Raw genomic sequence first — 14,412 nt, forward strand, 5'->3', positions numbered from 1 at the left:
AACAGAAGGGGCATTATCTTCTGCATGAAGAAGCTGGCTCAAAGAACCTAGTCTGATTTGTTGTTAAACCAAAGACTTTGATAAGAATATCAAAAGAGCTAAAATGCATAATTCGATTTGGTTATCTTATTTCATAATGTGTTATTTGAGCAATAATGTAATTGACACCTCTGTATTCTTGTATGGAGTAAATACCTGTAAAATTGCTCTGTCAAATAAGACACTTTCACTTTCTCAAGTCCTGTGTATGGGGGAAGGAAGCCTGTGGTCTGCTAGATATTCTCCTTCAACAAAGACATTGAGAGATTTATATCAATTAATTAACAAATTACAAAAACCCATGTGGGGCTGAAAGCTGAAGGCTGTTCTCTGTGCTGACAGACCCAAATACAGCAACAAAGGAAAGGGAGATAGACCATAATTTGGGGCCTGAGCAAGAGCCTGCTTGTCTCTGTGCTGTACTTCTTGCAGCTCAGAATAACTGTTTTGCTGAACTAATCTGCAAAGCCAACACAAAGAGAGTAAGAAAAAATATACACAAATAAATTGTTTAATCGTCTGTGGTCCAAGAACTTCAGGCAGATTCAATTTCTCAAGAAGAAAGGGCCCAGGGCACTATCCTCTATGAAATATTAATTCTCTTATTTGCTGCCAGCAACCAAGTTAAAGGAATAGCTCTGAGCACTATCTTCCAGGAATATGTGAGTTTTCTCTATGAAAATGAGGTCCACCTGGCAGCAGAGTGAGTTTCTTCATACTTCTAGTCTCCCAGAGGTAAGGAATTGGCTTTATTTGCAAACAGGGAACTGTCCCTTGGAAGAGAAACAATAGGGTCGTAAGTCTCGTGCATTGGAGAGCTCAGAGCATCTTTGTAAATGCTTTCTGAATGTGTGCTCTAAAACCCGAACTGTAGGTATAACAGGCATCCAAAGAGAGACGTGTCAGTTCATATCTGGCATGCCTAGAGACTTCTAGCTTCTACCTGAGCAATATGAAACTGGACCTGAGTGTAGTCTCTCTTTTTTTCCTCCCTCCCTCCCTGTCTCTCTCATCCCCCCTCTTCCTTTGTTCCGTTTCTCTCTTTGAAGAAATATATAAAACAAGCCAGTCAAGAAGTGAGGAATAACTTTGTGTACTGCAATACATTTTCAAATCTTAGGAATAAGATAGATGGCATCACTATGGGTTCTATAGGTTTGCAAAAAGTCACACGAGCACTCAATAGCCACAGTGTAGCTACAGTCCACAGGGTCGCGAAGAGTCAGACACCACTGAATGACTTCACTTTCACTTTTCACTTTCATGCATTGGAGAAGGAAATGGCAGCCCACTCCAGTACTCTTGCCTGGGGAATCCCAGGGATGGGACCCTGGTGGACCACCGTCTATGGGGTCGCACAGAGTCAGACACGACTGATGTGACTTAGTAGCAGCAGCAGCAGCTATAGACAGGCATCTTGACAAATGCAAGATTGAATTTATATTTGAAAACCAGTTAATGCAATTCACTGTATTAATAGAGCCAAAAATATGATTATCTCCGTAGAGGCAGAAAAACCACTTGACAGAATTCAACACCCATTAATTATTTTTAAAAAATAATAAGTAGGGACAGGTGGGCTTCCCAGGTGGCTCAGTGGTAAAAAAATTTGCCTGCCAATGCAGTAGCTGCAGGAAATGTGGGTTTGATCCCTGGGTGAGGGAAGATCCCCTGGAGGAGGAAATGGCAACCCACTCCAGTGTTCTTGCTGGCATAGTCCCATGGACAGAGGAACCTGGAAGGCTACAGTCCTTGGGGTCAAAAGAGTTGGACACAACTGAGTGGCGAAGCATGCATGTGAAGGAGCAGAAGAAAACTCTCTTAACCTGATGAAGGGCAATATACAGAACCCACATTCAACAGCATTAATAGTGAAAGCCTGCATGCTTTCTCCCCAAGGCCAGAAGCAAGCTGAAGAGTCTGCTCGCACCGCTCTTTGAGCATAGTGCTGGAAGTCCTAGCTAGTGAAATAAGGCAATAAAAGAAACAATTTAAACATACAGATGAAAATGAAGAAATAGAATTTTTTGTATTTGAAAATGACTGGTTTGTATAAAAAAATCCCAAAGAATCTATTTTTCAAAACTCGTATAGCTAATGAGTTACTTTAACAAGTTTACAAATTCAATATACAAAACTGTCTGTATTTCTATATACTAACTGAACCATCAGAACTTTATTTGTTAAAGTCACTTACAATAGCATGAAGAATATGACATGTTTAGGGATACATTTGACAAAAGGTGTGCAAGACACATATACTGAAAACTGCTAAGGGAAATTCAAGAAGACTTAAATGGAGAGCACATGTGTTCATAGATCAAAGACTTGGAATTGTTAAGATGTCAGTTCTCTCCAAACTGATCTATGGAATCAAAGTTCCAGCAGATTTTTTTGAAAAAACGTTGGCATGCTATTTCTAAATTTATACGGAAGTGTAACAATATTTGCATGGAAATGCAAAATCTATATGGAACAGCTTTTGAAATTTTGAAAACAGAGAACAAAGTTAAAGAGAGTGCAGACATATAATCATAAACATATGGCTGATTTATTTTTCATAAAGATGCCAAAGCAATTCAATGAGGAAAGTATAATCTTTTCAACAAATGGTGCTGGAACAATTGATAACCAATGTGAAAATTAAACCTTGGTCCTTAACTCACACTATACATAAAAATGTACTTAAAATGGATCCTAAAAGCAAACTTATGATTACCAAAAGAGAATGTAGGGGTCAGTTCAGTTCAGTCGCTCAGTCGTGTCCAACTCTTTGCAACCCCATGAATCGCAGCACGCCAGGCCTCCCTGTCCATCACCATCTCCCAGAGTTCACTCAAACTCATGGCCATCGAGTCGGTGATGCCATCCAGCCATCTCATCCTCTGTTGTCCCCTTTTCCTCCTGCCCTCAATCCCTTCCAGCATCAGTGTCTTTTCCAATGAGTCAACTCTTCTCATGAGGTGGCCAAAGTACTGGAGTTTCAGCTTTAGCATCATTTCCTCCAAAGAACACCCAGGGCTGATCTCCTTCAAAATGGACTGGTTGGATCTCCTTGCAGTCCAAGGGACTCTCAAGTCTTCTCCAAATCCACAGTTCAAAAGCATCAATTCTTCAGCGCTCAGCTTTCTTCACAGTCATTAAGTGGGATTAAAAAGCAATATATAAAAGAAAAAAAACTTATAAAAGAATAAACTGGTAAATTGGACTTCATAAAAATTTTAAATGTTTGCTTTTCAAAAGACAATGAGGGAAAAAAAGTCAATGAGTCGTGATCATTTTGTAGTGTGTAGAAATACCGAACCACTGGAGCTACCACAGTTTCTAGGTCAATTATACTTCAGTAATAAAAATAAGAAAAGAAAAGAAGCACCAGACCTCACACACAGACAGACAAAAACCCCACAAATACATACATGCAAATTCATTTGGATGATACCCCCTCAAAAAGAGACAATGATAAGAAAATAAAATGATGAGTCAGATCGGGAGAAAGCATTTCTAAAACATATCACCCCGTAAAGGACATATATCTAGAATTTTTAAAAGCTGAAACTTTTACCGCTCAATAATAAGAAAATAAACAACCCAACTTTAAAATATGAGCAAACCATTTGAATTAATACTTCATTAAAGAACATATACAGTTAGTAAATAAATACATGAAAAGATGCTCCATATCATTAGTACATGGATGTTTATAGCAGCTTTATTGATAACTGCCAATCCTTAGAAACACTAAGGTATCCTTCAGTAGGTGAATGATAAATAAACTGGTATATCTAGACAATGGAATCCTATTTAGGGCTAAAAAGAAATTTGCTATCAAGTCATGAAAAGGCATGGTGGAATCTTAAATGCACACGGCTAACTGAAAGGAGCCAATCCGGAAGAGCTACACAGTGTATGATTGCAACTATACGACATTCTGGAAGAGGTAAGACTATGGAAACAGTAAAAATACTAGCAGTCACCAGGTGCTGCAGAAGTGGACTGATGCATAGGCAGAGCAGTGAGGATTTGTAGGGCAGCGAAAATACTCTGTATTTTACTCTATTGATGGATACGTTTGTCTAAACCGGTAGAATGCACATCAAGAATGCACTCTAAGGTAAACCACAGATTTGGGGTGATTATGATGCATCAGGTTTGTCAGTTTTAACAAACGTTCCAGCAGGGGATGGCAGTGGTGAGGGAGGCCGAGCATGTGCTGGGGCGGGAGGGGTATGCGGGCTCCCTGCACCTTACCCTTTGCTTCGAGTCTAAAACTACTCTTCAAAAAAGGTTTTAAATGTGAAACATACACACACACACACACCTGACCTGAAGGGTTCTAGAAAAAGAATTAAGAACTTTTTGTCCAAGCCCAGCACAAAGCTAATAAAGAATTCACAAAAAAAAAAAAAGAGAGAGAAGAAAGTAAATCTCAAAACAATGCATACAATATTAATCAATTTAATAAAAGTTCCAAGTGCGAAATGATTACAACTATAAAATAAAGGAGTGCCACTTTGCTGTGTACCAGAAACTGAACACAACATTGTAAACCAACTATACTTCAAATACAAATAATAAAATTTTAAAAACAAAAAATAAAATAAAGAGAGTGATAAATACAAGATCAGGACTGTGGTTGATTGTCACCAGGAAAGAAGATAATGAAATCAGAAGGAACCCACACAGTGTTTCAAGGATAGTGCCAATATTCTATTTCCTCCACTGAACCAGGTACAAAAGTCTTCATTGCATCATTATTCTTTATACCGTCATATCTTTTCTAATTTTTTTAATCTACTCAATTAAAAATAAAGAAAAAATAAACATCAATTGCTTGTGACAAGCCAGGAGCAGTTGGGAATGATATCAAAGGTCTAATTAGTATTGAGATGGAATGAGGACAGAGACTTGCCCCACTGATCTGTGAAAATTCTGGGGTGATCTTCATGGTGGCACTAACTCAATAAACTGAGATCAGCCTCCATAAGCTCATTACGGGCCCAATGTTCCTCTTTCCCCAGTGATTCACACCTGTTCTAAATATTTCATAGATCAGACTTCAAGTAAGTGAAATTTTTCCAGAGGCTTAGTAGAAATCTTAGTGTAAAGAATGTGATAGCTTCATCCCACATCCTCAGAGGCCTTCTTGCTTTCCTTACTGAGACTGGGATCCTGTGGGAGCTGACGGAAATGGTATATTGATGAGGGTCTCTATCTAGGTACAACTCAGTGGTAAGGGCAGTTAAGGAGAAGTTGGGGGCATGAGAAGGGAACGATTTCTGGGGTTAATGTGGAAGCTCCTTACAGACCTAACTCCGAGAGTCTGTGTTTTACAGAGTGTTAGGTCTGGAAATTCATCTAAACACATTCATTTTCTTCATTTTCATTAGGGCTGGCCTAGACTTCTCTTCCTCTTCTGAACCTGTGGGTTCTTTCACGCCACATCACCTGCACGGCTTACTGCCTCACTGCTTCTCCCTGCACCCATATTCGCCCCCCACTCCCACTGGATTCCCTGGGGCCACCTGCAAAAAAAATTTGTCTCTCAGATAATGGAAAATTTATTCTAAATGCTTATTTTAGCTTGAGAAGTACCCGCTCTGTCAGGCCTCTGTTGCTATCATATCTGTTCTGACGTGTGGTTTTTGCACAGTTGAAGGGTCATGCTGACTCTTCTGCCTTCAGGCAGGACTGCCTCCCCCATTTCTGATGGCTCGTTTCATCTCTCAGTCATCAACTGAGGGCCTGGTGGGTATTATGATGGGAAGGGGAGAGGAGTGTGGTCCCTGGGAAAAGAGGCCTGGGCCCTTTCATTGAGGAGATCTCAGTCCAACAGCACATATTCAGAGGTGGGCACGTGGTTCCCATAGGCCCCCTGGAGCTGAAGACAGAGGCTGTGCCCTTCCTGTTGCCCTTGTTCCTGACTCTTCTCAGGTTTCCCAGGCTATCAGATGCCTTCTGTCTCTAATTTCTTCAGGATCAGTGGCTTGAGTGTTGGCCATGAGCCTGAGCCCTAAGCTTACAGATAGGGCCTCCGGAAATTGACTTTCTTTTTTCCTCTGCTCTTTCCCAGGAGTCCTTCTTTGCCTTTTACTCAGATTTCCAATGAGACTGAATAGCTTTAGTTGTACTGTAGAAAAGCAGAGCTAAGGCCTGAGTCTAGAAAAATTTGTTTACAAATTTGTCTGGGCTTTGGATGTTAGGAGCATACCAGGGGGCTAATCTCATATGTAATTTGGTGCCACCAGTCCATCCTAAAGGAAATCAGTCCTGAATATTCACTGGCAGGACTGATGCTGAAGCTGAAGCTCCAATACCTTGGCCACCTGATACGAAGAGCCAACTCACTGGGAAAGACCCTGTTCCTGGGAAAGATGGAGAGCAGGAGGAGAAGGGGGCAGAAGAGGATGAGATGGTTGAATGGCATCATGGACTCAATGGACATGAGTTTGAGCAAATTCCAGAAGACAGTGAAGGACAGGGAAGCCTGGCGTGCTGCAGTCTGTGGGGTCACAAAGAGTCGGACACGACTGAGTGACTGAACAACAACTGCCAATCTTCTTCTCCCTTCTGCCATGCTCCAGTTTGGTTACTAGAAGCATGTAAGACTTGGAACAGGACAAGATAGGACACTTGAATTCTCACCATTGCTCTTCCTGTGACTTTCTGTGTAGCCTTCAAGCAATTTCCTGCCTCCTATCCCCAGTTATTTCATTGGTGACATGAACAATTGTTGCACTGATTTTGCCCAGAGTTTGTGAAGGCCGGTGGGAGAGCAGACTTTGAAACATGCTTTCCAACATGCTTTGAAAGGTCTCTGAGCTTTGTGGGGGAATTCGCGAACAACTGGGAGGGTGATCATGTCATCCACACCCCTAAGGGTGCTGATGGTGCTGGAACCAACCTGGTCAATCTGAAGGATGAAAGTCAATTGCAAAGTTGAAAATGGGCCCCAGATGCAAGGAGATCAGACAGTTAGACTTACTTCCTCTTTTCTAATTTGAGAGGTTTCGTGTTGAAGAAAATCAGTGTGTTAGAAGCTGCAGGAGACCCAAACACAGTTACCACGAAGCTCAGCTCTGTCCTCATGGCCGGAGTCTTCTACTTTTCTCCTGCTTTGCTCTGGGCAGCCCAGATGCTACTGGGTAAGTAAAATCTTGGAATTTGTGGTAATGGAGATATGTCGGACTTTGGGGAAAAGACCCAAAGGAAAGCAGCATGGACTAACTTCAGCTCTCAGAAGCCAAGTTCAGGTGGGATAGGGCTAGTGTAAGAAAGTTTCGCGGGCAGAACTGAATGGCTCTTTCTGAATGGTATTTTTTTTCATCCTAAAAGTCCTCTTAACTATGATGCCCTCTTTAGCTACAATCTCAACTCTTTTCTTTCTTTGCTCAGATAAATCTCTTAAACGAGTAGTCTGCATTTTTGCTTTCTCTATTTCCCCACTTGTCACTCACTCTCAATGACTGTAGTTTGGCTTCCGCTGGGCTCAGTTTCGGCCAGAGCACAACAAACTCTATTCAGACACTTCACACTTTTAAAATCTTATCCTGCTGGACTTCTCTGCTGCATTGGGTACTGCTGATCACTTATTCTTCCTTGGCAATCTCTATTCCCCTGGCTGCTCTTTGTACTTCATGTATCTCTCTTGGTCCCTTTGGTGGCTTCTCTTCTCTTTCCCTTAAAGACTGACATTTTTTACAGTTGCCTCCTTGCCTCCTTAGTTTTTAATTTACTGAAGCGACTTAGCAGCAGCAGCTCCTTAGTGAACTTATTTGTCTATTTAACTTTTACCACCACAAATGTATAATTAAGAGTTCTAAGCGATGCATCACACCCTAATCATGCTTTTGAGTTTCACATTCAAACATCAAGCTTTGCACAAGACGTAGCTACCTGCGTGTTTCAAGATATCTCAGCACGATACGACCAGAGTGGAACTCATCTATTCTCTTGGTGCCTCCCACTCCTAATTTCATCCTTCTGGTTTTTTTGACTGTACTAAGTGGCTTGAGGGATCTCAGTTCCTTAACCAGGGGTTTAACCTGGGCCATGGCAGTGAAAGCCCAGGATCCTAGCCACTAGACCATTAGGGATGTCCCCAAATTTCATTTCTCACTGTTTTATCTCAGTTAATGGTATCCATCCAGACATCTGGGTCAAAAATTGGGAGATAACATAGATTCCTCCCTCTCCTTCATCCTCTACACATGATCAGTTATCAAGTTTGGCAGAGTCTACCTTCTAAGTTGGTCCTAGACCCGGTCTCTTTCCTGAAACATGCCTAATAGCATCTGCTAGGACAAGCCCTCACCATTTCTGTCTTGTGCTAGTCCAACGACTTCCTAACTAATCTTCACATCTCAGCCTTGTGTCCTTGAAATAAATTCTGACTCTGCAGCCAGAGTAATTTCTAAAATTCAAGTCTGCCAGCCCAAGCGCCTTATCATGGCATTCAAGGTCCACAATAACTTGGCCGTGTTTCAACCTCTTCAACCTCTTCTCTCACCCTCTGAGCCTTGCAATAAATCCCAATCTGCTTATATTTACCTGCCAAACTATTATTTATCTCCAAAGTTTTGTTCATACTGCTACTTCTGCCTGAAATGAGCCCCATTTCCCTGTTCCTGCCATTGCTCCCTGCTCCTCTTTCACTTATAATCTTCTGCGCATCCCTAAAGACTCAGCTTAGGTGGCATCTTTACCAGGAAATCTTCCTTGAGCCCTCCTCTCTGCTTTGATGGCAGCCTGTGCAAATTCTTTCTTTTTACTTTCTTCCTCATCTGAAATAATCTCTTCATATGCCTGTGCCAGCCGCTGAACTGAGAGTTACTTGTAGGCAGGGACAATGCCTTTTTGTTTGATTTTTAAAACTATCTTATTTATCTTTGAATTCTCAGCACCCACATTTTCCCTACACAATATTTTTGTTGAATTGTTTTATTGAACACACAGAAACAGGACTGGGTGACTGAATACCACAGCAGTGGTATTGTGGTGAGAAGTCCAGACTCAGAATCAGATGCTCTGGTTTCAAGCCACTCTTATTTACTAGCTCTGTATCACTTGGAAAAGCCACTTTTCAGATTTCTGAACTCGATTTTCCTATCCATACAATGAGAATAATAATACCCGTCACATAGTTTATTGAGTCAAAGTGCCTGGTAGCCTAACAACGTTCTATTTTACAAAAAGAGAAGAGGCTGACTCCAGTTGAGTGAAAGTGGAGGAACTGAAAAGAGGGTAGCAGGGTGATGAAGAGGGCTGAGAGGGATCAAAAGAAAGCACCTGCTGCTGATGTAACGAGGATTAGGAAGTAGAGAGGGGCCTTGCCAAGAGAAGTTGCAAGGTCAAAGAAGAGCATCGGGACTTTGGAAGTAAAAGGGAACAAAAGCAAGTGGGACAGGAAGGGACACAGTAAAGAACTAAGAACATGTGAACGGCCATGAGCCCCGGAGAGGGAAAGAAGCATCAAGAGGGTCAAGGAGCAGTCACGGAGACGAGAGATTTACCTAGCCTGGGTCAACCACGGAACTAAGAGGTAGGGTGAGGAAATGTGGTGAAAAAGCTATAACACTAAGTTCAAACCCCCAAGCAAAGAAAGAATTGCTTCATAGCTACCAGTACAGACTCGGAGTAGAGGGTCAGGGGTAGAAGGAAAGACATAGGATGGGCTCTACCATTGCCAGGGAAAGTTCAAGGCACAGAGGACGTTAAGGTAAATGTGACTGAAAAAGGAAAACCTGAAAGGAGGAGCCAGGGAGGAGGTACTAAAAGCTAGTGGTAGATGACATGTTCAAGGATGAAGAGCAAAGTGAATCTGGGAAAATGAAAATATGGAAGAAAGCCCCCAGGAAGGTCTGAGGACCAAAGTAGATCATGTCTGGACAAGGAAGTAAAGAGAATACTGACTCTGGGCTCAGATGTACCTGACTTTCTTGCTGTACTCCTTACTCTTTTTTTAAATTGGGGGTAAATGAATTGGCTTTTCAAAATCTGTTCATTTATTAATAAGATTTATAAAGTGGGGGTGAAATCACATGCCTAAAAATCTTGTGAGATTAGTGAGATAAAGCGTGAACGTGCCTGGCAATGCCTGGCACATGGCAAACACTCAACAAATATTAGAATCTGATCTCCCTTCCCTCTTGTCCCGTGTCTGTCTGCTCTGGGATCCTCTTTGTCTTTGACGTCTGGTTTCCTGCACCTGCAGCTGGATGTCATGCTGGTGAGTTCACCATTCTCTCCCCACCCCCTTCCTCAAACCCACAGTCCACTCACTGACTGCACCCGGGAGCCAGCGAATCAAGTCAAATGTATCCCTTTTAGAGAGCCACATGGGTCTCTTGGGGGAAAAAAAAGGTTTTGATATCTTCTTACTCTATTTGCAAACGCATGATTCCCCAAGGAGAGGGAGGAACCGCTATGGAGAGCTGTTTCCTGCCCTCTTTCTCCAAGCTGCAGCATCATTTTCTGGTTCTTCTCCAACCGTGCTCTCCGCAGCTGCCAGTTTTGAGGCGCTCCAGTGCGAAGGACCAGCCAGCACCCAGCAGAGCATGTGCCACCCTGAGGATGACTTGACAGACCCAAAGGAAGTCCGCTTCCAGGTCAAAGGCTACACTTTCAGTGAACCCATCCACCTGATTGTGTCCTACGGTGAGGCCTTAGAAAGGACTGACCAGTGCGGGCAGCTCTTTCTCCCATTTCCCAAAGCTCTCCTTTCAGCCCCACAGCCCACTCAGGAAGGTACCCCCAGGAAACTAGCCATGGGAAAGGATACCATCTGCTCCATCTCCAGCCCAAGAAGCCAGGGTACCCTCTGTGCTAGACCCTAGAGAAGCTGTCCCACACTCCCAACCAGAGGGCAGGTGGCCTGGCCCCTCGGAGAAAGACTAGAGGGCTCTATCATGGGCAGCTCTGAGGGAGCTCCCAAGGGGCAGTAGGTCACGCTCAGCTTTTGCTTTGGATCACAGACTGGCTGATCCTCCAAAGCCCAGCCAAGCCTATATTCGAAGGAGACCCTCTGGTTCTGCGCTGCCAGGCCTGGCAAGACTGGCCACTGACCCAGGTCACCTTCTACCGAGACGGTGCAGCCCTTGGCCCCCCCGGACCTAGCAAGGAAATCTCCATCACTGTGGCGCAAAAGGCCGACAGTGGGCACTACCACTGCAGCGCTGTCCTCAGGAGCCCTGGTCCCGGGAGCCCAGAGGTGGCGTCTCCTGTGGCTCTCACAGTTCACGGTAAGCACTGGAGGCAGTGTCGTCATGGTGGAGGCAGGTGGGGAAAGACAGGGGAACTACAACTGTCTTTCGCTGGAGAGGGCAAGATCACCGAAGGCCTAAGCAGTAGGTTGCTGCCAGATGCCCCAGGTGGCCTTCAGGAGGAGCAGCACCTTAGCATCGCCTTTTCAAGCCCTTCAGCTCGACTCTGAGCTCAACATGTTTCCTTCTGCTCTGTCCTACACAGTTCTGTGTTCCCCGATGTTCACTGACTGGATGTCTGGCTTCCTGTCAGATTTGCCCATCTCTAGATCTTCTCTAGCCCTGTCTATTGAAGAGAGAGACAACTTGAAAGGTTCAAATGGAACTTCTCTAAGAGAAGGCCTTCCTGATCTAGAAAGATGGGAAGGAAAGTGGGGCCGGGGTTCTTTGCTTGCTGGGGGCTCACCTGAATGTAGACTGACCTCCGCTTTCTCACCTTTCTCTCCCCCAGAACTGTTTCGAGCCCCAGTTCTCAGAGTCACACCCTCAGCTGAGCCCCAAGAGGGGAAGCCAGTGACCCTGAGCTGTCAGACCAAGCTACCCCTGCAGAGGTCAGCCGCCCGCCTCCTCTTCTCCTTCTACAAGGACGGCAGGACAGTGCGCAGCAGGGGCCCCTCTCCAGAATTCCAGATCCCCACTGCGTCAGAGGCACATTCTGGGTCCTACTGGTGTGAAGCAGCCACTGAGGACAATCAAGTTTGGAAACAGAGCCCCAAGCTGGAGATCAGGGTGCAGGGTGAGTTTGTGTGTGTGTGTGTGTGTGTGTGTGTGTGTGTTTGTGTGTGTGATGTGTGTGAAAAAGCAGGAAGGAAGGGGATAAGACAACTGGGTCCATGAGCTAGGGTTTGGTGTAAGCAGGTTAAGAAAGGACACACAGGAGGCAAGAACAATAAGCCAGAGTTCCTGGTGGTGGAAAAAAGCACAAATAGGCAACTTCTCCCTCAGACCGTGGTGTACAACTCACCAAACCAAGACCTGAGCCAGGAGCTACTGCCCCGTAGACTTGACACTCCCTTCATGAACTCTGGACATATGTAGGAACAGAGTTTCTAGAGTGAGGATGAAGTAGGCTGCAGTTTATATTCAATTCTAGGAATCTCCATCAAGAAGGCTGCATTTGATCTGAAATATACCCACAGGAGGTGTCCAGGGTAGGGAGGGAGCTCAAGTCATGTCATAAGGAAAATAATGGAAGGGATGCGAGATGCTCATCTTGAAGAGGAAGTGACTCATGGGGCCAGCAGAGGCGTCCTCAAGACACTGAAGGCTGGCACAGGATAAGGAATTACACTAATGTCATGTATATTAGTGTTGAAAGCCATGGCAACCCACTCCAGTATTCTTGCCTGGAGAATCCCCATGGACAGAGGAGGCTGGCAGGCCACAGTCCATGGGGTCACAAAGAGTCAGACACGACTGAAGAGACTTAGCGTGCATGCATGTACTACATAGGAGACTGACCTAGGACCAGTTACCTGTTGTACAACATGCGTGTTGTAAGGAATTCAATTAAAAGAGGAGGAACTGGCTATTATCCATAGCCCTTTTAATGATAAGGCCTCCCTGTGGAAGATTTTCAAGCAGAAGAAATTCAGATTTCTTCAGACTGGAATTTGGACCAGAGTCCTCAAGTTTTTGCTGCCACTGGGCTCCAAAGCTGCTTTCAGAGAATAAGAAAGATTGACCAGGAGTATGAGGGTAGGACGAGAGTCGGGCTTCACTCTTGTCTGTGTCTCCCGCCCCTGATCCAGGTCCCTCCAGCTCTGCTGCGCCCACTGCCTTGACTCCAGCTCCTCCTCAGAAAGCAGATGCTCCAGAAACTACTTCTACAAAGCCCCCTGAGCCACTGCCTCCACTTCCCACCCCTTCTGCTAAGGATCCAGACTCCTTTTCCCCTCCACAAGGCCCAGACCCTCATCTGTATCACCAGATGCGTGTTCTCCTCAAGCAGATACAGGATATGAGAGTTCTCCTTGGTCACCTGGTCATAGAGCTGAGGGACTTGTCTAGCCACCTGAAGCTTGAGACCACAAAGGGTCCTGCCAAACATGAATAAATAGTTCACCTGCTGTATTGCTTGACTACCCCCAATAAATCCAGGGTTTTTTTCTAGTTTTCATCTTTCTGTTCTATACTCATGCATAAATGGTTTTACAGGTTGCCCAGTGTTTTGTTAGAGCAGCAGAGATAGGTGAGTATAAATAAATTTGTACCAAGTTATACCTGGAGTTTAACTATAATTGTGTATTCTCTCTTAACATGAAGTCATATCCTGCTTGATCTAGAGAGTTGCCTTCTGTGGCCCAGACCAGAATCTGGTGAATGAAAGAGAAGCATTGAGATAGATTTAATGCAGCAGTGTCAACCAACAGCAATCTCTCTCCATCCTAGGGGACATTTGGCAATGTCTGGAGATATTTTTGGTTGTCACATGGTCGGGGGCGGGGGTATATGCTGCTGGTGTCTAGGGATATTATTAAACATCCAATAATACACAGAACAGCCTTCCACAACAAAGGATTATCTGATCCAAAATGGCAATAGTGCTGAGGTTGGGGAACCTCAGCTTCACATAGGTGTTGGACTTTGAGATGAACTTTTGCCTCTTTAACTTAATTCTCTCCTGCTAGCCTTAATTCAGCAAATATTAATTACATGCTGGTATTTCTGGCCTCTGCTATATGCCCAAATTGATGCTATGTTAAATATACCTATAAAACAGTGTTTCTGTCTATAGGGGATTTACAGTTTGAGATGGAGGGATGGTAATACTCCTACCCATTAAGCAATTAAATCAGGGCATATACAAATTCCCCACAGGATCCTACTGAATTATCATGCTTGATCACAGAAATATGTGATAAAGTGTAACACTGCTGGGCTTCCCAGGTGGTAAAGAACTTGCCTGCCAATGCAGGAGACTTGAGTTCGATCCCTGGGTCAGGAAGATCCCCTGGAGAAGGAAATGGTAACCCACTCCAGTATTCTTGCCTGGGAAATCCCATGGACAGAGGAGCCTGAAGCGTTACAGTCCATGGGCTCACAAAGAATCAAACATGACTGAGTGACTAAATGACATCAATAGCATTGCCAGAACAGCAATTATTTGTTTAAT

The 14,412-nt window shown here is 44.1% G+C and overlaps 1 protein-coding gene across 2 annotated transcripts; it reads left to right on the forward strand.

Moving 5' to 3' along the window:
- Window positions 1-7,063: 7,063 nt before the first annotated feature.
- On the forward strand, window positions 7,064-13,409 carry FCRLA (Fc receptor like A). Of its 2 annotated transcripts, XM_027957111.2 has the most exons (6): window positions 7,064-7,181; window positions 10,250-10,264; window positions 10,540-10,692; window positions 11,010-11,276; window positions 11,749-12,033; window positions 13,049-13,409. In XM_027957111.2, exons 1-6 carry the CDS (start codon window positions 7,124-7,126, stop codon window positions 13,351-13,353), a joined length of 1,083 nt encoding a protein of 360 aa, XP_027812912.2. In that variant the 5' UTR covers window positions 7,064-7,123; the 3' UTR covers window positions 13,354-13,409. The 2 variants fall into 2 exon arrangements, with proteins under 2 accessions (XP_027812912.2, XP_042112832.1); XM_042256898.1 differs by lacking the exons at window positions 10,250-10,264; window positions 11,010-11,276.
- The last annotated feature ends 1,003 nt before the right edge of the window (window positions 13,410-14,412 follow it).

Source organism: Ovis aries, chromosome 1 (assembly GCF_016772045.2).
Source record: "Ovis aries strain OAR_USU_Benz2616 breed Rambouillet chromosome 1, ARS-UI_Ramb_v3.0, whole genome shotgun sequence".
NCBI classification, from domain to species: Eukaryota; Metazoa; Chordata; class Mammalia; order Artiodactyla; family Bovidae; genus Ovis; species Ovis aries.